General features: G+C 53.0%; 5 protein-coding genes across 5 annotated transcripts; 1 reads left to right on the top strand and 4 right to left on the bottom strand.

Annotated features, from left to right (window-relative positions):
* Nucleotides 1–16: 16 nt before the first annotated feature.
* Nucleotides 17–13,419, bottom strand: BKA58DRAFT_22042 (dynein heavy chain, N-terminal region 1-domain-containing protein). Its single transcript, XM_046166228.1, has 2 exons — nucleotides 12,992–13,419; nucleotides 17–12,940 (listed from the first exon to the last, which is right to left on the bottom strand). The coding sequence occupies exons 1-2, from the start codon at nucleotides 13,281–13,283 to the stop codon at nucleotides 210–212; spliced, it is 13,023 nt and encodes a 4,340-aa protein (XP_046031482.1). The 5' UTR covers nucleotides 13,284–13,419; the 3' UTR covers nucleotides 17–209.
* A 194-nt stretch (nucleotides 13,420–13,613) lies between these two features.
* BKA58DRAFT_22034 (chloride channel protein 3) lies at nucleotides 13,614–16,790 on the bottom strand. The gene is made up of 2 exons (XM_046166225.1): nucleotides 15,509–16,790; nucleotides 13,614–15,455 (listed from the first exon to the last, which is right to left on the bottom strand). Exons 1-2 carry the CDS (start codon nucleotides 16,610–16,612, stop codon nucleotides 13,830–13,832), a joined length of 2,730 nt encoding a protein of 909 aa, XP_046031481.1. The 5' UTR covers nucleotides 16,613–16,790; the 3' UTR covers nucleotides 13,614–13,829.
* Nucleotides 16,791–17,343: 553 nt separating this feature from the next.
* On the bottom strand, nucleotides 17,344–19,017 carry BKA58DRAFT_306472 (uncharacterized protein; the record flags this gene model as incomplete). The annotated part of the gene is made up of 2 exons (XM_046167115.1): nucleotides 17,344–17,381; nucleotides 17,430–19,017. The coding sequence occupies 2 exons, from the start codon at nucleotides 19,015–19,017 to the stop codon at nucleotides 17,344–17,346; spliced, it is 1,626 nt and encodes a 541-aa protein (XP_046031480.1).
* Nucleotides 19,018–19,430: 413 nt separating this feature from the next.
* Nucleotides 19,431–20,983, top strand: BKA58DRAFT_22025 (p21-C-terminal region-binding protein-domain-containing protein). The gene is made up of 3 exons (XM_046166222.1): nucleotides 19,431–19,704; nucleotides 19,758–19,994; nucleotides 20,046–20,983. Exons 1-3 carry the CDS (start codon nucleotides 19,609–19,611, stop codon nucleotides 20,589–20,591), a joined length of 879 nt encoding a protein of 292 aa, XP_046031479.1. The 5' UTR covers nucleotides 19,431–19,608; the 3' UTR covers nucleotides 20,592–20,983.
* Nucleotides 20,646–21,799, bottom strand: BKA58DRAFT_373574 (ubiquinol-cytochrome c reductase iron-sulfur subunit). Its single transcript, XM_046169237.1, has 4 exons — nucleotides 21,465–21,799; nucleotides 21,217–21,305; nucleotides 21,012–21,162; nucleotides 20,646–20,962 (listed from the first exon to the last, which is right to left on the bottom strand). The coding sequence occupies exons 1-4, from the start codon at nucleotides 21,742–21,744 to the stop codon at nucleotides 20,781–20,783; spliced, it is 702 nt and encodes a 233-aa protein (XP_046031478.1). The 5' UTR covers nucleotides 21,745–21,799; the 3' UTR covers nucleotides 20,646–20,780.
* Nucleotides 21,800–21,918: the final 119 nt, after the last annotated feature.

The raw sequence follows: 21,918 nt of genomic DNA, 5'->3' as shown, positions 1-21,918 counted from the left end.
AGTCACATGCATTGATTCACTCAGTCTGTTGCTTCAAGTAGACTCTGAACAATGAGATTTATGGGTATACCAGTAGACTAGCGAACCGCCCCTTGAACCACGGAAACCCGAATTGAAACGCCTTATAACCCCAGCTTACAAATAAAACTACAGACAAAGAAAAGAAGCGACACTCATCTAGAGTACGCCTAATACAAATCAAATGACCACTAACCCTCGACCTCAGTCTCCGCCTCAGCCATGACCTGCTCGCCCTCATCCAGCATATCCAACACCCTCTTCAAACCGCCGACCATGGCATTGGCCTGACCGACCAGCAACAGCTTCTCGGCATTTGCAGGCAAGCCGAGGTAAGTGGGCGGCTCGCGCTCTGGAAGGTCATTGACCCAGCCCATGAAGTCCTTCCAGCTAGTCGAGGTAGGTAGCTCGAGACCCTCGCTATGCTCAGTTTCCTTGACGATTTTGAAGTTGTCCTCAAAGGCGGCGGGCGTCATAGTGGCATCGACGAGAGAAGCGAGAATGCGCCAGTCTTCTGCGTCGTCGATCTTGCCACCATACATCTCTGTGATGAGGTAACGGAGCATCTCCCATGGGATCTTGGTAGGAGCGATATTAGATCGGCCTTGTGCGACGGTGTCGACCCATGTGTCAATGATGAAACTGCAGCATTCGTAGTCACTGTCGTTGAACTCCCAGAAGCCCTTCCATCCCAAGGTTGGTGCATAGCGAAGACGCTCTTGAATAACTGCGTGAAGGAAGGACAAGAGGAGGTAGACACGTGCCTTCTCCACTGGGGGCTTGATAGCCTTCTCGGCTAACGAAGAGAGCGAGTCTTTCATGTTAGCGCGGACTCCAGCAGGCTGCTCGTAGGATAGGACGCGAGAAGCGCGAAGCAGGTTGACCGGAATCTTTGGACTGGACTCCATGGACAGGAAGAGACGGAAGTCGGGGTTGGGCTTGAGAGCTTCAAGACGCTTCTCAAGCGATTGCAACCATTGAGGAGCGAGATGGACGTTCTTGACAAGAACCCAGTTACCTGTGGTGGCGGCGTTGGCGATGGCTTTGTCGGCTGATGCAGCACCTTCGTTGGAACCCATGGCAATGTTTGAGCAGCTGACTTGCTCCCTCTCTACAAGGTTGTCGACCTTGTAACTTGCGTCGAAACCGGGACTGGAGCTGAGTGCTACAGGTGTGACTGCGTTGACTTGCTTGACAATGTCACCCAGATCACCACTGGCGTCAAGGATGCCCTTACCGAACACTTCAGTAACAAAGCGCTCGACGGCAGGTACAAAGCGATCGACACGGAACAGCTTGACCAAGACGAGAGCTCGTAGTAGCTTGTCGAATTTGGTGAGATCTTCTGGCCAAGCCTGCGGCACATGCCGCTCTCCCATCTCTTCATTGAGGAAAGCATCCCAAGCGCTGTCCTCAATTTTTGGCAGCTCTTCCTTGAACATCGGGATCTTGCTGGCACGGTCCATGGCCTCCTCCTTGCGTTCTGTCTCGGTTGACACATCGATACCCTTCAGGTCGGGGTCAAGGATTTGATCGATGTGTGTCTTGTCCATCTTGTAGGGCGCTGCTTGCACGAGAAGCATAGCAAATGTGACACGGTCCTTCTGTAACAAGGAGAGCGATGTGCGGCGGTATGCGTCTACAAATAGCTCGGTGACGATCTGCTCGATACGGGCAGCATGGCCAACGATGTTGGAGTTGCGAATCTTGCGCAGCACAGTCTCGAAGATCTGAGTAAAGTACTGGAGCGAGAATTGGTAGAAGTGGTTGAGATGGTGCAGTTGCTCCAACACAGCGAAGATAGCTGAGCAAGATCGAGCAACAACTGTGTACTCCTTGGTGATGTTCTCGACTTCCGTCATCACACCAGCAGTCTCAGAGACCTTGTCCGAAATATCCTTGGCCTCCTTCTTGAGCGTCTCAAGCGTTTCAATGACGCGATCGTCGTCCAGAATGTTACCGCGCGACTCGTTGAGAGCCTGCAGCAGTCGCTTCTCGAGCTGTCGAAGATGGACTGCGAACTCACCCTGCATCTTGATGAGGTTTGATCGGCGCTCATCAACATCAGGTCGCTCGGACTTGAGGACTTCATTGAGTGTCTGTGTTTGCAAGCTGCTCTGCGTGACAGTAAAGTTGACGAACGTGGTACGACTGCAGATATCAGGAGCAAAATTGGCGGAAGGATCGCGCGTCGAGAGGTAGAGGCGGAAAGACGGCGAGAAGTCGATCTCCTGCTTGCCAAGCTGAATGAGCACACGACCTCCAGTCTTCTGGTACTCCTTGTTGAGAACATGGTTGAGGATGGGGTCTAGATGTTCAGCATCCTGGATCAAGATTGGGTTACCGAAACGCAAAGAACTCTCAAGTTGCTTGGTGAATGAATCATCCAGGAAGCTAGTCACCGTGAGACGGCGGTCCTTGCATTCGTTCTGCAAGAACTCTGTTGTTCTGCCAGAAGGATCGATGATGAGCGGATAGCGGTTGAACCTCTGTAGGATGATGGCGTTCTCGGTGCACAGGTCGTCAACCGGCAGGCCGTTGTGTTGCCAATTCAGGCGGTCGTCAGCAGTTGAGAGGTACTCCGTGAATGGGTTTGTTGGCTTGAAGCTGATTCCGGAGTGTTTGAGGTGATCGTACCAATCCTCTGTAAGCGCTTTCCTGTACTGTTGGTCATAGTAACCAGCATAAGCGATGAACGCAGCCGCAACCAAAACGTCACCAACGATGGTGTCGATCTGAGAATCGAAAGACTTGCTGCTCTCCTCCCATCGAACGCGTTCAGAGGACAAACTGTCGAGAAGGCGGACACTGCGGTCAACCTTGAACTGAACGGTTGCCATCTCCGTCTTGATAGCCTGAGTTTCGCTGATCAAAGCCGCGTACTCGGTCTTGTATCGGCCAATACTCTCCTCGAGGTTCTGAATAAGAACCTGGGTTTCCTTCGCACCCTCCTCCGTCTTCTGAAGCTCAACTTGCAGATTGTCGACTTCAGCACGTAGGGGCCCAACACGGTCAAGGATGTCGGAGTAGGTGACTTGAGCAGACACCCATTGTACGAGGGGACCGCAAGCCTTAGAAGCGCGGTTGACCTTCTCGAAAGTAAAATCTTCTTGGGAAAGATATTCCTTCTGCATCTTTCTGCGGTGACCTGCAGTCATCTGCCTCTCGTTGTCGAACTGTACGATACTGGCGATGAAGTCGTCACGTCTGACAATGGAAACGATGGTCTTCCAGCTGTCAGGCTTATGTCCAAGAATTGTGCAGACAGCTTCAAGAGCGAGCTTGACACCAGCGGGAGGATTCTGCATAGATCGGACTTCGGTAAGGTGTTGTCGCTTGATGTTCTGCACACTCTTCTGTGCCTCCAGAACGGCCGGCTCGGCAGCCGCCAAGTCGTGCTCTACCACCTCTTGCCGCTTCTGAATCTCCTCCTTATCCTTCGCAAGCTGAGCCTGCATCTTGATTGATCCAGCCTTCTTCTGTTCCGCCTCGTTCTGATCCGCAATCATACGTTGTAGCTTTTCATTCGCTTCGGCATCCTTCTTAGTGAGCTGCGTCTGCTTCTGTGCAAGGCTTGCTCGCAGTTCCTTGACCTTGTCGAATGTCTCGCGGAGCTTCTCAAGACCGACGTTGAGATGGCGCTGCTGCTCCTCGAGGTCTTCGCGCTTTTCGTTGTAGAGCTTGACATACTGCGCAACGAAGTCCAAGAAGTGACGTGGAGTGAGGTACATCTTCCGGTTCTGTGTCTTCTGCAACTTCGCGTTCTTGCTGCGTAGTGAGTGGTGTACAGCGACCATTGCATTGACCACACTCTCGCGATGGGATGGCGGCAGGGTGAGTCCACGATAAGCAACGGGGATGCTATCCGGTGCGACGTAATTGGCACGGTCGAGATCGACCGATTGTGTGAGTTCCGAGCTGACTTGGTAAAGAGCCTGGTCTGACCAGTCTCCGAACCAGTTGAGCACGCAACGGTTGAAAAGAGCGGGACTGGTGGCTGCCTTCGACGAAAGACCCTCCTCAGGCGGGTTCATGGTGAACACCACGTGGAGGTTCTTGACGATTTGCTCTGTGAACCACTTGTACAGCTCTTCTTGTGAGTCGAGAATGATGCCTTGTCGCTGCGCACCCTCCTTGATGGCAGTAAGCAAGGAAGCGTACTCATCACCTTCGAACAGACCAGGAACCTCCGCATTGGCCAGGAGGGTGTTCATGCGCTCGAGGAAACCGGAGTCAAGAACGTTAGCTTCGTCCATGATGAAGCAGATCTTTTCGCCCTTGCAACCGCATCGTCGAAGCACGGTACGCAAGTCTTCATCGAAGTCTTCGCCTGAGTACTTTCCGTGCACTTTGATTTGGTAGACGCTCAAACCATTCATCCACGCCACGAAGCGAGACAGAGTTGTCTTTCCAGATCCGCTAACTCCGATAAGAATGAGATGACCCTGTGGTTGACGGAAGACACGATCGATGCGAAGTACATGCTCGAGCACGTCATTGAATAGGATGAGTGGCACATCCACTTCTTCTTCGCAGAAGGTACGGAGACGAGCCTTGACGAACTCACGAAGCTGCTCACGCTCAACCGGCACGTAATTCTTGGATAGCCAGTTGGAGAAGAGGATGGGGCCACCAAGAGCTTTCTCCTCGTCAATGGTAGGGAAGTGTTCAGCCGCAATACGGTGGACGCACTCTTCGGTCCATTGCCTCTCTTCCTCCGCGATAAGACGATCCTGGAACAGGCGTAGAGCCTCGTGTGCCCAGATGCGAACGAGGCCTTCGATCGGCAAGGTCTCAAGTGGTCGTAGTGCCTCGTAGATACCACGTACCCATCGAGTAAGTTCACGAGGAGAGTAAACGTAATGTGGCTGGATATCCGGTGTGAAGCGCTTTTGTGACTCCGCATAGAGCTGCACCATAGCCCTAGTAAGAGCGTCTGCGTAACCTCGTAGAGTCGGGATAATCTTGAGTACAGCGGTGTTGAAGGTGCCGTAAATCTGAAGGAGAGATTGCTGTCCAGGGTAATCGACCATGATGAGCGGTGCGTGGCGTAAGAACCTGAGGCCCATAGGCGTACGTCCAGCATCGGTGGGAGGGTTACAAGCACCAACAAATTGGATGCGATCGAGTGTAACCCAAGTCTTGTCAGATGTCCTCCAGAAACCGTTGTGCTCAACAAGCTGTCGCAGGAAGGAGATAGCTCGCTGAGTACCGTACTTGTCGGGTGCTGGCAAGTTGATCTCGTCGCAGAAAATGACGAGCCAGCGACCAACTTGAGTGGGAGTAAGCTGCACGCCGTTGAGAGTCTTCTTGTATTCACAGTACTGTTCGAACGTCTTGATGAGAAGATCCGGGGTGGTGGCACTGGAGAAGTTGAGACCGACAACCTGCATGTTGGGTAGCTTTCGAAGTGCGCTGAACAAGGTCATGGTCTTTCCAGAACCTGGGGGACCGCAAAGGAGTAGAGGCTTGTGCTCGGCGAGCCAAGAGTAGAGAACATCCTCGTGGCGGACCGTGTCCAACGTGGGAATAACCACGTCGGTTTGAGTGACGGAATGGGTGTTGACTTCAACATTCGGTACTTGGCTTTGCCATGTGTCCCACTCTGGCTTGTCAGGCTTGACATCGTAATCGATAAGCGAAGTGGTCTCATTGAGGGTGGGGAGTTCAACATCAGTGAGGCCAGCGATAAGATCTCCAAATTGCTTGCGCTCCATAAGAGGACAATCACCGACTAGAGCCCAGACTAAGGCTACGAGCATCTTCTTCGCGAGATAAGTCTCCATCTTGTCATCCTCAAGGGAAAAGTCCGGATGCTGCACGTTGTACTCCAGAACATTACGGCATGCTTTGTTCAGCAGAGAGAACAGCGTGTTGAGCGCGCGGATGTCGGTATACTCCATGATGTGCTTGAATTTCCTAGCCATGCTGAGGGCCTTTTCAATGAATCGGTCCTGGGTGAGCTTGATATGCAGGAAGTCGGCAATGAGACCCTGTGTCGTCATTGTCTTCTGCGACATCTGACCCGGAGCAACTGAATCGTCTTCGAGGTCTTCGAACGGTGTAGTCTTGAGATGCTCGATGTAGTTCTTGATCATCATATCGACCTCCACAGTATCGTCGCTGAACCAGACCATACCACAACGGGAGACAGTAGCGAGCGTAGCATACTTGAGGGTCTCAACTTCGAACATGATGCGAACGTTGGAGGGCAAGTTGAGACGCTCTCCGTTTGGCAGGGTGAGGAGCTTGTTGTCGTCAAGCACAGAGTTCAAGTTCTCAACCCACTCGGGATCAACATCACCATCAAATACGATCCAGTGACGCTTGGTATCTTCTCCACGAAGGTTGTCGACGATCTTACGCAGTATGCTTGTGAAAAGACCATCGGTCCACTCGCGTGTGGTGCTGTCGAGAGTTCCGTAAAGCTGTTCCTTTGACATGACTTTGGGATCGATGACGTGACAGACTCCCTCTACTCCCTCCACAGCTTGAAGGGCAGACAAAAGCGTCCTCCAGGCAGCAGTTTTTCCGGATCCGGAAGAACCGACCATCATGACACCGTGGTGCAGCTTCTGAATCTGGTAAAGCTGAATGATCTTGGTCAACCAGGAATCGCTGACCACGAGCTTCGACTCCGCGGCGCACTTGTTGATAGCTTCGGTCAACTTGTCAAGAGGCGCAGGGATGTATTCCACACCAGGGAAAGACTCTTCTTGAATAGCCATCAAGAGCTCGACATCAGAGCGAATAAGCTTCGGTGCCATTGTTTCGCGTAAGCTCTGAATGATGATTTGAGGCTCCATGCTAGCTTCGTCCAGAGTCTGAGAGTCCTGCTGAGCGGCAATACGGGCTCGCTTCAGCCCACCAGAGCTGACGAGCACACTCTTTAGTGCACGCAGACCAAAGTCGTAATGAGCCTGCTTGGAGAGACCAGCTGAGCACCTGTCGAAGAATGGTACAACTTGCTTCGACAGCTCTTTCGCTTGTGAGAAACCTTGAGAGTAAAGCATGACTTCAGCGATAAGCTCCTTGTCGGGCTTGGACATAGCCACGCTTCGGAAGAGCTTCTTGAGGTTGTCGGGCAAATTCGATCGGCCTGCATAACCAGGGTTCATGGTGATGAAGACTCCAGTGTTACCGTTGACCTTCAGTTGACGACCAATGAGCTCGATCTGAGATTTGTCATCCTCAGCGCCCTTCTTGAGACCCAGCTGAATGTTCTGAATCTGTTGGGACACAGCCGACAGGATACGCTCCTCCAGACGGTTGAACTCGTCGAAACAACCCCAGGCTCCAACCTGGCAGATACCAAGGAAGATACGGCCCATAGCTTGGAAGTCGAAAGTGTCGTCACAACAGAAGACAAGGGTAAAGCGTCCAAGCTGCACACCGAGAGCTTTGACTGATTCAGTCTTACCAGTACCAGCAGGACCGTATGGCGAACCACCAAGTCGCTGGCAAAGCGCCTGGGTGAGGGTAAGGAAACAGCGGTCGGTAAGAGGTGTGCGCACAAGGCGATCGGCAACACCCAGGTACTCGAAACCGTAGTCGAGAACGGCATTTGCCATCTTGATCCTCAATCGCTGCAAGAGGTCATTGCCGGGCTCATACATGTATCGCATGCATAGTAGCCACATGTGATGGGTGGGTGAGCGCGCCCCGACCTTGTCGAGCTTGTGGATGACGTCTCGCTGGTGAACGAACTCAGTGATAAGATCCTCGCACTTGCGACGCTGAATGGATTCAAGGTCACCCAAAACAGCGGTAGCGAGGAGCTTCAAGACGTTTACTTGCTTCTCATACAGCTGAGGCAGAGTAGTTCCCTCCTCAGCCAGAGACTTCTCCACAGCATGAGTCCAGGCGATCTGCGTTCCGAGGACGACTACCTGCGTTGGGTACTTGGCGATATAGTTGGTGAAAGCCTCAGGATCCATCACATCAGGCTCAATGAGTTGAGCGAACTCTTCGTAAGCTTCGAAGGTCAACTCGGCCAGGGTAGTCTTCATGTTGGCCTCAAGGGCGCCGAGCCATTCATTGATCCTGGGTGTCTTGACGAGCGAGATTTCTTTGCGAAGTGTAACCTCCTCTCCTTCCTTGGATGTGAATCCTTGAATGACGCCGTCCTCATCAGTGATAAGTCCAGAGATACCGGCAAACATCTTTCGCAGATGTTTGGCAATACGCATAACGTCGTTACTGTTACCGATGATTTCCAGTAGATCCTCGTCACCAACGAAGTAGAAGCGAGGGAAGGATACACGCTCGCGCTCTAGATACTCTCCGAGAGCCTTCTGGATCTTGTTCAATAGCTCGGCGAGGCGTTCCAACGACTTCTGCACACCAGAGATGTTGAGGACTTCGAGCACGAAAGGCTGTCGAGAGACCTTCTTCATGACTGACAAGAACTCAGAATTGATGTTCTGGAAACGAGCCGATTCCATAGGGAGCAGATGCTTGATGTCAGCATTACCAGTGAACACGCCCTCCAGGTAGACCCATTGACGTTGCACATCGATCCATACGTCGAACAGAACGTGCACGCGATTGAGCTTGTCCTCCCAAGAAGACGCCTCTTCCTCGAACTCCTTGTAGTAAGGCGAGTGGCGCATAGCCTGCAGTGAGTTGAGGTTTTCGCTACACTTAGCGAACAGGTCGTCCCATCCTCTGATAAGACGGCACTTGTTCTGGTAGTTGACGAGCTCCAAAGAGTAGTTCTGCCAAGTCTCGCGGACCTGCTTGATAAACTCCTCAAGTGCCATCTCGCCTGCCGCTTGAGTGATGACATCGCGAATGATCTTTTCGCTAGGGCCGAGTTTAAGGTCCCAGACATCACCAAGGGTCATGGAGATAGCGGAGTAGCGCTTGTGTGGCCTCAGGTTCTTGAAAATCTTAACCCAATGGCGCTCTTTGACGGCGTCAGAGCGCAGTTCTGCAAGAACCGTGTTCTCTTTGAGAAGTTGCTTCAGGGTAGTCTGAACGTACTCGAAAGCCTGGTACTGGCGCATCCGGCTGGGCATGTCCTTGGTCATCTTGAGCAAGTTGTCAAGGTTCTGTCGCAGCTTGCGGGGCTGGATGCTGGTCCACAACACCTCACGAAGGTCGTCGATGCTAGCCCAGATCGTGCCAAGCGCAGACCAGACGGACTTGAAGTCTTGCACTTCCTCCAGCAGGGTCTCAAGTGCGTTCTCTGGAGACGGTGGTAACCCAAGAGCTTCCTTAGCCTTCGAGATGTTGCTGGACTCGTTCTGAAGCTGGTTAAGCTTCTGGTCGAACTTGGCCAAGATGGCTGAAGCGTCGGCTGGCGCCAGGTTTCCTGCAACAGGCTTGTCCTCTGCCCACTCTCCAGTGATGTCCATAATCTTCTGGTTGACGACCTTGTCCTCCGCGGCAATCTTGGCGCGCAGCGCGTCGGCTTGATCGTTCGCAATCTTGGTCTTCCTCTCCAGAACCTCGTTCAGCGTCTGCCATTCATGGTCGATCTGTTCCATCTGTAGCCAGTCGGACGGGAACTGGTAACGCTGGCGAGCCAGAGTTGCTTGACCTTGACGGAAAGTGGACATCTCCGGTTCCCATTCAAGAACCTTCCTCTTGCATTGCTGTACAGTGGTAATAAAAGAGACAGCCTGAGCAGTGGATGAGGCCTCCAGGGTCTGCATCTCAAGATCCTTACGCGCCTTCTCTATTTGCACGTAAACGTCGTTCATGCGCTGACCAAGCCTACTGGCAAACTTGGTAAGGATTTCCTGCTGCCATTGGTCGTACTTGGCGTTGACCTTGACCTGCACCTGGTCATAGTCGACAGTGACATACCCAAACTGGCGACTGATGTCGGAGTTGTCGAACGTAGCGCGAGTCTTACGAATTTCCTGGAGAAGTTGTAGCCATCGTGAAAGATCCTCACCAAGGATGTCGTAGACATGGTCGGACTGCAGGTCCCACAGAGACTGAAACTGGAGCCACTCATCCACGTATGATGAGATGTCACGGAGCTTGCCTTCAACAGCGCCATAGACTTCAATGAGCGAATCGGTGCACCGGCTTGGCAAGTCAGAGAACTGGCTGACAGAGGTGTCGTTGGTTGCTTCAAGTCGGATCTCGTATCGTGAAGCCTTGATCTTCTGGAGAGTGCAAATAATGGCGAGCCATTGCTGTAGTTGCTCGAGCCAGCTCGCACGGGCGTATTCTACCGGAGGGCTGAGGTAAATGACTTGATTGCGCATAGTAATCTCTAGAGTCAACCGCGCCAGAGTTGGCTTGACTTCCGGTGCCTCCGTTGAGACGACTTCACTGACTGGACGTCGAGTTCCATTTTCCTCATCTACGTTGTTGAAGACCTCTATCCACAATGCGATCGCTCGGCTGAGGCGGACCAGCAAAATCGATTCGATGCGCGCATTCATATCAGAAACCCAAGAGCCAAGATTAGCGTAGCTCTCAAGGTTGAGCTGATCAATAGACTTCTGGATCGTTTCGAGGTTCTGTTGAAAGGCTTCCTTGGTGTACGGACAGGTTTCCAAATCCTTCAGCGACTTCTCGACCGCAGCGTTGATGTTGACTAGTGTTGTGACTTTGAGCTGGAGTAGTGACGTTGTAGCTGCGAAGTCACGCACGAACTGGACATGTTTGCTCTCGCTACGGACGCTACCACCGCCAACAGGGAAACCAGATTGCCGGACATGAAGATCGTAGGCATGAACAAAAGACTCCCACTTGAGGGGAACACCTTTGCCAACAAGTGCTTGAACCTCGTTAACGTAGTTGTTGAGCAAGAGAGCAACTCCGCCCATCTCAGAAATTGAGCGCAGAGTCTGGGTGTACGTGCGAACGCTCTCCATGAGGCTGACTGCGTACGGGTATACACGCTTAGCCTCCTTCGAGATGTTATTGATGCCGTGAGGCACTTGATAACCGCGCCATGTCAGGTTACGAACTTCCTTGAAGAGCGCAATAACTTGCGCATCGAAGTTGACGTTCAGCTCCAAGATGTTTCCTGCGGCACGGTTCCTGCTGACAAGGAAGAGACGTCCCGAAATCTGGAGTTTCCTCCTTGCCACTTCCTGAAGCCATGACTCGAAGATCGGCCTGGTGTCAAGCTTCTTCTTAAACATGCTGCTCTCAGCCTGAAGCTTTTGTCCTTCAGCATGTAACGCCCAGTCCTTACCGAGAATGTCTTCGACCTTGCCCATGTAGGTCTCCAGCTGTGTTTCAATCTGTCGAGCCCAGATAACGGCACCGGAGACTGGAGGGAAATCGCGAAGCTGCGCCATGGCATGCGCTTCGGAATTGCCGTACTGGCGTTTGAAACGCTCGTGCAGTGCCAAGATATCCTGCTTGACGTTCTCAATGAGCTGAGTTTGGTATTCGGAAATGGCGCCCCGAATCTTTGGTCGCACGAAAAGCGGATTGAACTTGGAGAAGACGCGGAACATCTCACTGGCGGTCTTAGCGGTACCAAGACGGTCTCGCAGCCTAGCGATGATGGAGTTCTCGACACGGGAAGTACGCTCGTTGTACTTCTGCTCCGCTTGCTCGAAAAGTCGTGTGCCTTCAGGTGAGACATCTAGGACATCGACGTCCTTGAGCACATCGTAAGCCTCCTTGACTTCCTTGACGGCGTCCACATCGCCGATCTCCTCGATGATGACCGCCTCCTTGGCGGGAGCGGTCTCGGATAAGGAAGATTGCGAACCCAGGACATTAACGATGGTTCGCTGGAGCTGTTCGTGATTCTTGCGGAATGTTGTAATGTAGCGAATGCGCTCCTCTGTCTCCTTATGCCTAGCTACAATCTTGATTGGGATAAACTTCTCGTTCCTTCGCCTAGTCACTTCACGAGCGACATTAGTGAATTCCTTGACGTTCTCCTCCCAAGTGCGCCAGATGCTCTCAGCGACAGCCATGATCGCCTGAAACTCAGGGTAATCCATGTGCATGAGGGTCTTGCCGTGTAGTAGGTTGTGCAGTTGCTTATCGAGGTCGCCGGAGATAGCCTCCACAAGAGGAAGCGCTCGGCGGACGGGGTAGGGGCAGATGCGGAGCTTCTTGTTCATGTGGCTGAATATGGACTGTATCGCTTCCTGCACTGCTTGCAGTGAGGTCGAGGATAGCAGTTGATCGAGAGGAAATTCGCGCATCAGCTGGTTGTATTTCTGTACCAGATCTGTGCTCTCCTTGAGTCCAGTATCTGCGCTGAAGCTGACCGTCGCTTGGAAACGCTTCGCATTCTTCAACACGTCCAGAGTGAGCCTGACACCGGGACTTCCTAGTTGAGTCTCAATGTCCTGCAGCCTTGACTCCATAGAAATCCAGAAGTTGATCTCTTGCGCTGCAGTTCCCGTCGATACATCTCGAGATGTCTTTGTGATTGTCTGTATCGATTTGATCCATCCATTGACCGTCGACTGCAGTCCGTTGAGGAAGCTGCTGTCTTGGACAATCGCACTGGGAATGAGTTCTGGAGAGGGCTTCACGCCACGCTGGCTAGCATCGTCGAGCGCACTCTGGATGAGCGGATGGAGAGGCAAAAGCAGTTCCGGAATCTCGACATTCTGCTCCAAGTTGCCCAAACTGACGGCCAGCTCCGCGATCTTCTTCCGTGTCGCCGAAATACCGGTCCTCGCATCATTATCGCCCTTGCTGTATTTCCCCGCCAGGTCGCGCTGGCTCTTGGTGTAGGTGTCAAAGTACGGCTCGACCGCAGACTGAATGAGAGAACGAAGAAACTCATAGGGAGTTCCGTCGGGCGAAGAAGCGTTATTAGAAAGTATAAAACCGGGCAGCGTCTGAATAAGGACCTGCTGGCTAAGGGGTATCGCGGGGTCTATGGGTATCGGTCGCTTCGAAATAACAACAAATGCTGCGCAGGTAGGAGATGCGGTAATCTCAGTCGAAATGGTGTAGGTGAAGCGCTGGGTCGCCCCTGCTGCTTGTGTCAGTCTGGAGGTTCCTTCCTCGTCAGAAGAGTACCTGCCGTTTACTCCATCTATGCCATCGATGCGGGCTTCATCGGCTCGGTCTTTCACAACGTAGAGCGCGGACTGCCCCTCGGAGGCGAAGCGGGCGCATCGTTGCAGCGTGTCCTGCAGCTTGGCGCTCGAGAGCAGACTGCCGGGTGCGAAAAGATCTTCCTTGGAAGCGCCCAGACTGACGTCAAGCACCTTTTCCAGGTGGTCGACGATGAGCTGGGGGTCTATCGAGGGTGGCGAGGGGCTGGGTGTGCGTATGCTGCCGTTGGGCGCCCCTGGGTTCAAGGGTCCCTCCATGTTGATTGTTTATCGCGTGTGTCGCTATGAAGACATGTGGTTTGCGCTTCGAGCGGAGTAGCGACGGACGAAAGGCGAAGTGATTGCTGGTTCTGACAAGGGACTCGGTGCGCCGGGCGGTGATGGTGGTGCCTTTGTCTCAGTATATTTCCTGAGTAGGCGTACGCGAACTCGACGCGCACGGCCGTCACACGCTTATCCTGACTAGTGGGAGCGGCAGGGGAAGCGGAGTGATCAGCGTCTGATTGGCTCCTCAATTCGGGGTCATGCAGTGCAACACAAGGCGTGGAGGTCGTGGTAACGGTTGGGAACGTGTCGTATGCGGATGTTGTTGCAATGTTCGCTTTTTGCACGTCTAGCAGCCACTTTGCTCTCTCATAGGAAGCGCCGAATGGCGACAGGCAATGACAGCTCACCACGTGCAAAGTAAGCTAACGTTGGCTCCACTTTCTAGGCTAGCCCACCAGCTCCTTTCATCTCAGGTACGAAAGGCGGGCACGGGAGTTTCAGGATGCAAGCCGCCAGACTTTGGTTCGGGGATAAACGCTATCTATCTCTACTTCGGTCCTCCAGCTCCACATCCCTACTTCTCCTACCGTCTTCGTTGTCGTCGTCATCGTCGTCCCCAACAGCGAACGCTCCATCCCCTCTATCATCGTGGGCACTTCCCCGTCTCTCATCTCGCCCATCTCTGGCAGTCGCAGTACTTGGACTTGCTAGCCTAACCTCTCCCACCTCCTTCAATCCAACCTTCCTTCTCCCCCAGTTGAGCACTGCCCTCCCCCATCCAGCCAACCTCTCCATGCCCTCATCGCCATTACCTGCTGCGCCACCATGTGCCCCTCCTGCCTCAACTTTGAATTGATATTTGAGACAATCTTTGATGGTAACGAGACCGGTCAGACGGCCGCGGTATTCGATCAAGATCACGCGTGGGCCCATCTTCTTGAAGAGCTCCATCACCGTTTCTAGGGGAAGGCGAGGGTGGACTGACAGAGGCGTTGGATCGATGTAGCGAGTGAAGTCGAGTGATGTTTGAGACGAAGTAGTGGGTATAGATTCAAAGGTCGTGTTCGGTGCTGTTGGGCCTGTGCCGCTTGCACTTCGAGACCCTGGGTTGCTAGTGGAAGAGGATGACGAGAAGTAGCATTTCGCGTGACCTGGAGCCTGTTGCTCGATCTTCGCGCGATCGATCGCATAGCGAAGTTCTGTGCGGCCAATGTAACCGATTAGGGTCTTCGTTTTCATGTCTTCCACGATGGGGTAGCCCTGGTATGCGTTTTCGTTCATTAGACGTTCCATTTGTCGTAATTCCATGCCTGACGCTGGCAGACAGACGACACGGCTTGCCATGACTTGACTGACTGGAACACCGAACGTATGTTCTTCTTTGCTGTCGAGGAACGGGTAGCCGTTTAAGTAAATCATGCGGTCTGCGATTCCGCCATGGCCGAAACGTTCGCTGACTGCTTTCGTGACGCCAACGACTATCATCGTGGGAAGGATGTATGTTAATGCGCCGGTGATCTCGAACATGATGACTACGACGCTGACGGTGATGTGCATAATGCCACTAAGTGCCGCCGCGGCACCAAGAAAAGCGTAGGTGCCCGGCGTGATACATGGACCATCTGGGTCGCAGGCCGAGAAAAAGGCTGAGCCTGGGAAAGACTCGTGCAAAGCCTGGACGCAAATGCCGACCATACGACCGAACGCTGCACCAATAGCCATACTAGGCACGAAGATACCAGCCGGTACCTTGCACCCGAACGAGATGACTACCAGCAGCGTACGCAGCACTGTGGCAATAGCAAGTGTCCAGACATTGTGCCAGCGATGATTCGCGTCACAAAGCTGATCGTAGTCCTTATCGCCCTCACACTCTTGAAACAGTATTTCCATGCTTTCAGTCATATCAATCCTCAAGAACATGTTCGGGTAGCAGATCACACCGGTGATGACAGCGAGAGTGACAGCTTCGGTGATGGGGTATGCAGAAAGGTACTTCTTGCGAAAGACCTGCATCTTGAGGTTCCACTTGATGACGAAAGCACCGTAGAGACCGCCAAATACACCAATGATGATATAGAATAGGGTTTCGAAAAAGTGCCAAGAGCGGTCGTAGGAGACATTGAACATGACGAGTTGACCGGTCCGGAAGGGGTTCATAGCCTGGTGCGCATTAGCATGGACAAGTAACTAAGACTTGCGAAAATGAGACTTACAGCGAGGACAGCTGTGGCGACCAACGCACAGAAGTAACTCCTCCAGAGCGTTTTGAGCGGGAATTGATTGCTCATCTCCTCCAGCGAGAAAAGCACGCCTCCAATTGGACTTCCAAAAGCCACGCCTACACCGGCCGCTGCGCTCGCACATAGTATCTCCCTCGTCTTGGCCGCATTCCTCCTGTACTTGTCGAAGAACCTACTGATCACATTGCCCGTACAGACAGCGTAATGCACGCTAGGCCCTTCTTTCCCGACCGACAGTCCCGACGCAATAGCAAGCGGCAAGCCAATTGACTTGATGAAAAGCGTGGTGAAGCCCAGGAAGCCCTTCATGACGAACCCTGCAATGATGCACTTCATCTCCGATATGCCCGATCCAGCTGCATATGGCGCAAAGCTCTTGACCAGTCTAGCGGCCGTGAAGGAGAACAGCGCTGCGAAGAGTATGTAAAGGACATAATTCACAGGCCAAAATCCACTCCAGCGCTTCCACTCCGGACAACCTCCTTCAGCACCCCAACAGCAGAAACTCTCATTGAGGTAGAAAGCCGTGGTGCAATGTCCCAGTTTGATATCACTCAGCCACTCCGTGACAATATTCAAGAACGCAGCGTTGAGTCCTATCGCTGCGCCTACGAGCGTAACAACGATCCAGGCTTGGCCCGCATCGTATGCCTCTGCAATCTTTCTCCTCCACTTCCCTCGTCCCCTGCCTAGGAACACTTTGCCCGTCCGCCCATCTTTTCGCACACCGATGTTGTCTCTTTCGCGCCGGCGCGCTTTGCGGCGGAGTTGTTCGCGGGCGGCATCTTGTACCCAGTCTATTGTTGTAAAGTCTTCGTACCGCTTTATCTCTGCAATCTCTTCGACGATGGCCGCGTCGGCGTGTGTTGTTTCCGCGGCTTCGGGGTCGTCATTATCGATGTCAAGTGACAGTATCGATTGGCCTGTTGTGCGCCGTCGGAGAGAAGGTGCGAAAGATGCGGAGCGTGAGGTTTGGCTGGGGCGTGACGACGGGCGGCGCGTGGATTGGGGACGGAGGGGTGTGGGTTGTTGGGAGGATTGGCGAGCGCGTGAGCCCGAGGACGAGGATCGGTTCATCGCATCGTTATTGTCGTTGGTAACTTCGCGTGGCAGAGCGTGAAGTATTCTGGTGTCGAGATTTGGCTTGCGTAACTGAGCTGGGGAGCTGTCTCATGCAAGGGTCCCTTCCGTCCCAGCTCCAGATCGACGTCTCGCCCGCGGGAGTCCGCTCGTTGCACCGCCACACTTACGAGCAAGCTCACTTGCATTGCGGTGTGTAGCTATGCAGCACCGTGAATGTATACGCCAGTTTTTACTGTATCAATCCGACGTATCAAACGTACTGGGTATCTTTAGAGTATAGTTTACCTAGGTAGATCGGGATACATGCGTGCGGTTGTGCCATGAATCTTCTCGTTTTTTTCAGAAATGACACACATTACATATCATACAAAGAAAACTATAACCCAAAACCACAACATGCGGAGAAGCTCAAATCCTCTGAGTCGTGTATACATGATAGCCCGGAGGCATTCAATGCTTTCAAAACTTACAATTGTCACCGTAGTGTGCATTGTATACCTCCAGGGTACTTGTCGATGTGAGACATTTCAACAAAATGAGATTCTTCATCACAACACTTCCCACACTGCAATCTGGCAGCACTTCGGTATCGAATTGAAATGTTGTATTGTACTTCATCATACTTTATACGGGGGTATCGAATGTCTAAAAACCTTTTTGCTAAAACCTGTTTGCCGACTACATCTACTTTGTGCGCCCACACCTGCGCCCGTCACAGGACATATCTACTCCATCTCGATAGTACCCGGAGGCTTGCTGGTGACTATGATATGTTAGTAGTTGTCTGGCTCGGATAAAATTATCGACTTACTGTCATATACCACGCGGCAAACTCCGTTCACCTCATTCACGATCCTCCGGCTAACCCGCTTTAGGAACTCTCCATCGAAGGGGAACCAATCAGCCGTCATGAAGTCACTCGTCTCAACTGCCCTCAGAGCAATAACCTGCTCGTGAACGCGCTTATCACCCATGACACCGACGGCTCTAACGGGCATAAGCGCTGCAAACGCCTGGCTGATCTTGTTGTATAGGCCCGCAGCCCTGATTTCTTCGATAAAGATGTAGTCCGCTTCACGCGCAATGCGAACTTGCTCACGTGTGACTTCACCCAGAATGCGGATGGCGATTCCTGGGCCGGGGAAGGGGTGGCGCCAAACAAGATCCTCTGGAATACCAAGCTCTTTGCCCAGCGCGCGGACTTCGTCCTTGAACAACTCGCGGAGAGGCTCAATCACCTTGAGCTTCATGTCTTTTGGCAGACCACCGACGTTGTGGTGGGTCTTGATGGTTTGGGAAGGACCCTTGAAGGATAGCGATTCGATGACATCGGGGTATAGGGTACCTTGGAGAAGCCACTCGATATCACCGGCGTTGGAAGATTCATGTGCTTCGGCCTTGATCTTCTCGGCTTGCTTTTGGAAGACCTCGATGAAGGTGTTTCCAATGATCTTGCGCTTCTTCTCGGGGTCGTCGGTCACACCCTTCAGGCGGTCGAGGAAGAGGTCGGATGCGTCGACGACGGTGAGGTTGATACCCAGGCCCTCATCGAGTGTCTTCTTGACCTGAACGGCCTCGTTGAGTCGGAGGACGCCGTTGTCGACCATGACGGCATGGAAGCGGTCGCCAATAGCCTCCTTCATCAGCTTTGCAGCGACAGTCGAATCGACTCCACCGCTAACGGCACCGATGACCTGTCCCTTGTCGCCAACCAACTTCCTGATACGCGTAATCTCCTGGTCGACGAACTTGCTCATAGTCCAATTGGTGTTGGCCTCGCAGATGTCGACAGCGAAGTTCTTGAGCACAACCTTGCCCTGCTTTGTGTGTGTGACCTCAGGGTGAAACTGAATCCCGTAGTACTTGTTGGTCTTGTGCGCAATACCCGCGAACGGCGCGTTGGTGGTTGTCGCGACAGTCATGAAGTCCTGCGGCATGTTGCTCAGCTTGTCGCCGTGGCTCATCCAGACCTCCAGGTCGTTGCCCAAGTCCTTGAACAGCTGATCCATGTGTCCGCCGTGGCTCTCAACCTTCAAGTTGGCGTGTCCGTATTCCCTCTTCTCGCCAGCTACTACGCCGGCGTTCTTTCCGAAGTGCCATGCCATCTCTTGCAGTCCGTAGCATATTCCGAGGATCGGTACGCCGAGATCGAAGACGGCGTGGTCGACGTGTGGAGCGCCTTCCTCGTAGACGGAGTACGGGCCACCAGAGAGAATGACTCCCTTAGGGGTGAAGGGCAGATCGGCGATCTTAGTAGTGCATGGCAACATCTCACAGTAGACATTGAATTCGCGGAGACGGCGGGTGATCAGATGCGTGTACTGCGAACCGAAGTCGAGGACCAGGATGGTGTCGAACGTCTTGTGAGGAGGGATGGGGTCGGAGTTGTCGGTCGCCATCTTGAAGTAGTAAGGGGTATGGTATAATTGAAAGAGAAGAGATAGAACGAAAGAAAGAAGAGGAAAGGAAAGGGACGGGTATATGAAAGCAGAAGTACGAGGGGCTCGGTCACTGACTCTCAAAGTTTTGGCGGGGTTTTCCAGAAAAATTCTTATCGATAACAGAAAAATGCCATCTCGTGCTTCATCATCCGTGGTAGCCCGCAGACAGCGCAGACTGTTGCCTGGGCTCATACATCACTCTGGTGTATACATCATCGATAGATCATGAGAATGTTGATACGAAATGCAATGTATACGTCCAGGGTAAGTTTTCCCCGCATGAGGTACAACTCAGGTGACGCGCGTACCCCGAGTTCTTTGCATAAACACTCTGCGCATGTTGAAGAAATATCCAATCGGTCGTTCATCGCCTAGGATTCCTAGTACGAACGCACAACAGCCTTGGAACTGGAATGGCTCTGTGGCTGACCGTGCTTGTCCTGAGCCCCACCCAAAAATTCACTCCATTATCGATAACGACGTAGTTGGATCGCGCAAAGTCGCGTCTATCCACTGACCTCATCCTCCTACCCATCACGTACCCACACAATGGCGAAACGAAAGTCAGAGAGAGACCCTGAAGATCTTCCCGATGCGTCGGACAAGCGCAAGCAGAACGATGACGACGAGTCCGGCAGCGACGAGGTATGGGCCTTCCTCACAACCTCTCATAATGCGCCGTCTCACAAAATTGCTAGGACATGGATATGGTGAACGTCGACTTTGAATGGTTCGATCCGCAACCCGCAGTCGATTTCCACGGGCTCAAAAACCTCTTGCGCCAACTTCTCGACGTGGATTCACAATTGTTCAATCTCTCTGAACTCGCCGACATTATACTGTCGCAACCGCTACTTGGCAGTACTGTCAAAGTCGACGGCAATGAGACGGACCCATATGCTTTCCTTACTGTGCTAAACTTGGAGACGCACAAGGTACGATCTAGGCATGCACAGCTTTGCGGTACATATACTGACAGCGGCTAGGACAAGAAAGTAATCCAAGACCTAACAACCTACCTCTCCAAAAAGTCCGCGCCGATCCCCACTCTCCCGCCCCTCTTGACAGCCTCGTCGCCCGCGCAAATCGGCCTCATCCTAACCGAGCGCTTCATAAACATGCCGCACGAAATCGTCCCACCAATGTACACGATGCTTCTGGAAGAGATACAATGGGCAGTTGAGGAGAAGGAGCCTTACACATTCACCCACTACCTCGTCCTGTCGAAATGCTACTCGGAGATACAGAGTCAATTGCCGAGCGACGATGCGCCACCGAGCAAGAAGAAGAACAAGAAGGCCGATGTAGGTGAGGAGACGTTTTATTTCCATCCTGAGGACGAGGTGCTGCACAAGCATGCAGTGGGATACACGAGCTTTGAGTATGACACACCCGTAGATGAGGGTGCGAGTGATAGCAAGAGGGCGTTCCAGGAGTTGGGTGTCAAGCCCAAGGGACATATGGTGCTGATTGAGGCGGACAAGTTCAAGGGTGCTGTAGAGGCTGTAAAAACGTTCCTGAATGGGCAGTAGATACGCAATGCAAAATAAATTCACCAAATAACGCAAACGAAGAGACGGCGAAGGTTGACTCTAACTGGTGTTACATTGCAAGGGACACAAGCCGAATCTATGTGAATCAAACCGTAGGAAATTGATGCTCGCTCCTATACACACAAGTCGACATCACCGTCGTCCATCTCTACCCAAAAATTGCTCTGCTTAACCAATGACAACCTTGCCATCCTCGGGGAAGTCGTATGCGGGAATCTCCAGGTTGAGCGGGGCAGGTCCCTTTCTTATGCGGCCAGAGATATCGTAGTGGGATCCGTGGCAGGGGCAGAACCAACCTCCAAAGTCACCGGCCTCGCCAATGGGCACACATCCCAGATGGGTGCAGACACCTAGTGCTGTTAGTCTGGGTTCTTTATAAGGATGTATGCGGTGACGTACCCAACATGATCAACCACTCAGGCTTCTGGACACGGTCGGAGTCGGGCTGAGGGTCACGGAGGGACTGCCACTTGGTGTCGTCGGCCTCCTTGATCTCGGATTCGGTGCGGTGTCGGATAAAGACGGGCTTGCCTCGCCACTTGATAATGACCTGCGCTTATTAGCTCCACTGTCCGGATATGCCATGTCGAATTGCGAAACGTACGTTCTTGCCCTCGGGAATGGCAGCGAGGTCGATTTCTACCTTGGCCTGGGCCAAAACATCGGCAGAGGCGGACATGTTGACGAGGAAGTCTGTTGGGCGGAGTCGTTAGCCGTCCGGTCTTCATCAATTCGCGATCCAAATCATCCCCAAAATAGCCAATTGCTCTTTTCCAGCTCCGTATATGCCACGCCCCTTGATCCCAACGTTGTCCACCTCTCTGTCGAGCTATCGCAATGTTGGAGACCTACCCTGTACAGTCGCCTTCGCGCCAAGCGCACTCAGCGCACCCATGGTTCCGACCATGAAGTACTGGAAGACCTTGGGGCCGGTCTCGCCTCCCTTATTCCTGTATGCGGCGAACGAAGGAATCTTGGTCGAGTCCTGGGTGCCCTTGAAGGGGCTGTCGAACGACGAAGCCGAGGCGTTGCGGGTCTGCAGAGCGGTGCAGCCGGCCGCCCGAGCGACGGGCATCTGGTGAGCGGTCCATGAGCGTGCAATGGCACGGGTTGTGTTGGCGAGGGCGGGCATCGTGGACGCGGGTGGGCGGGGGTCGTTGTCGTTGATGGGGAGGAGCTTAGGTTGGGAATGTTGAAGTTTTGGCGGTTTGGCAAGGAGCGTTATGTCAGGTGTCGTGTGATTGGCCCATCGCCCTTCCGCGCGACCTTCGCCAGATTTGAGCGTCATCGGCGGGCTTTACCACAG

This window comes from Alternaria rosae (genome assembly GCF_020736505.1).
Source record: "Alternaria rosae strain MPI-PUGE-AT-0040 chromosome Unknown BKA58scaffold_1, whole genome shotgun sequence".
Lineage (NCBI taxonomy): Eukaryota > Fungi > Ascomycota > Dothideomycetes > Pleosporales > Pleosporaceae > Alternaria > Alternaria rosae.
This window is presented reverse-complemented; position numbering and strand designations above follow the sequence as displayed.

Excerpts from the sequence above, each read along its gene's own strand:
- BKA58DRAFT_22025 (XM_046166222.1), top strand. The coding sequence starts at position 19,609 with ATGGCGAAACGAAAGTCAGAGAGAGACCCTGAAGATCTTCCCGATGCG. Across the intron at positions 19,705-19,757 it reads ACGAGTCCGGCAGCGACGAG|GACATGGATATGGTGAACGT; the intron begins GTATGGGCCTTC and ends CAAAATTGCTAG. Across the intron at positions 19,995-20,045 it reads TAAACTTGGAGACGCACAAG|GACAAGAAAGTAATCCAAGA; the intron begins GTACGATCTAGG and ends GACAGCGGCTAG.
- BKA58DRAFT_22042 (XM_046166228.1), bottom strand. The coding sequence starts at position 13,283 with ATGGAGGGACCCTTGAACCCAGGGGCGCCCAACGGCAGCATACGCACA. Across the intron at positions 12,941-12,991 it reads TGGCATAGATGGAGTAAACG|GGGCGACCCAGCGCTTCACC; the intron begins GCAGGTACTCTT and ends CACAAGCAGCAG.
- BKA58DRAFT_373574 (XM_046169237.1), bottom strand. The coding sequence starts at position 21,744 with ATGCCCGCCCTCGCCAACACAACCCGTGCCATTGCACGCTCATGGACC. Across the intron at positions 21,306-21,464 it reads CGCGAAGGCGACTGTACAGG|ACTTCCTCGTCAACATGTCC; the intron begins GTAGGTCTCCAA and ends TCCGCCCAACAG. Across the intron at positions 20,963-21,011 it reads TGAGTGGTTGATCATGTTGG|GTGTCTGCACCCATCTGGGA; the intron begins GTACGTCACCGC and ends TAACAGCACTAG.
- BKA58DRAFT_22034 (XM_046166225.1), bottom strand. The coding sequence starts at position 16,612 with ATGAACCGATCCTCGTCCTCGGGCTCACGCGCTCGCCAATCCTCCCAA. Across the intron at positions 15,456-15,508 it reads TCGCCACAGCTGTCCTCGCT|GCTATGAACCCCTTCCGGAC; the intron begins GTAAGTCTCATT and ends AATGCGCACCAG.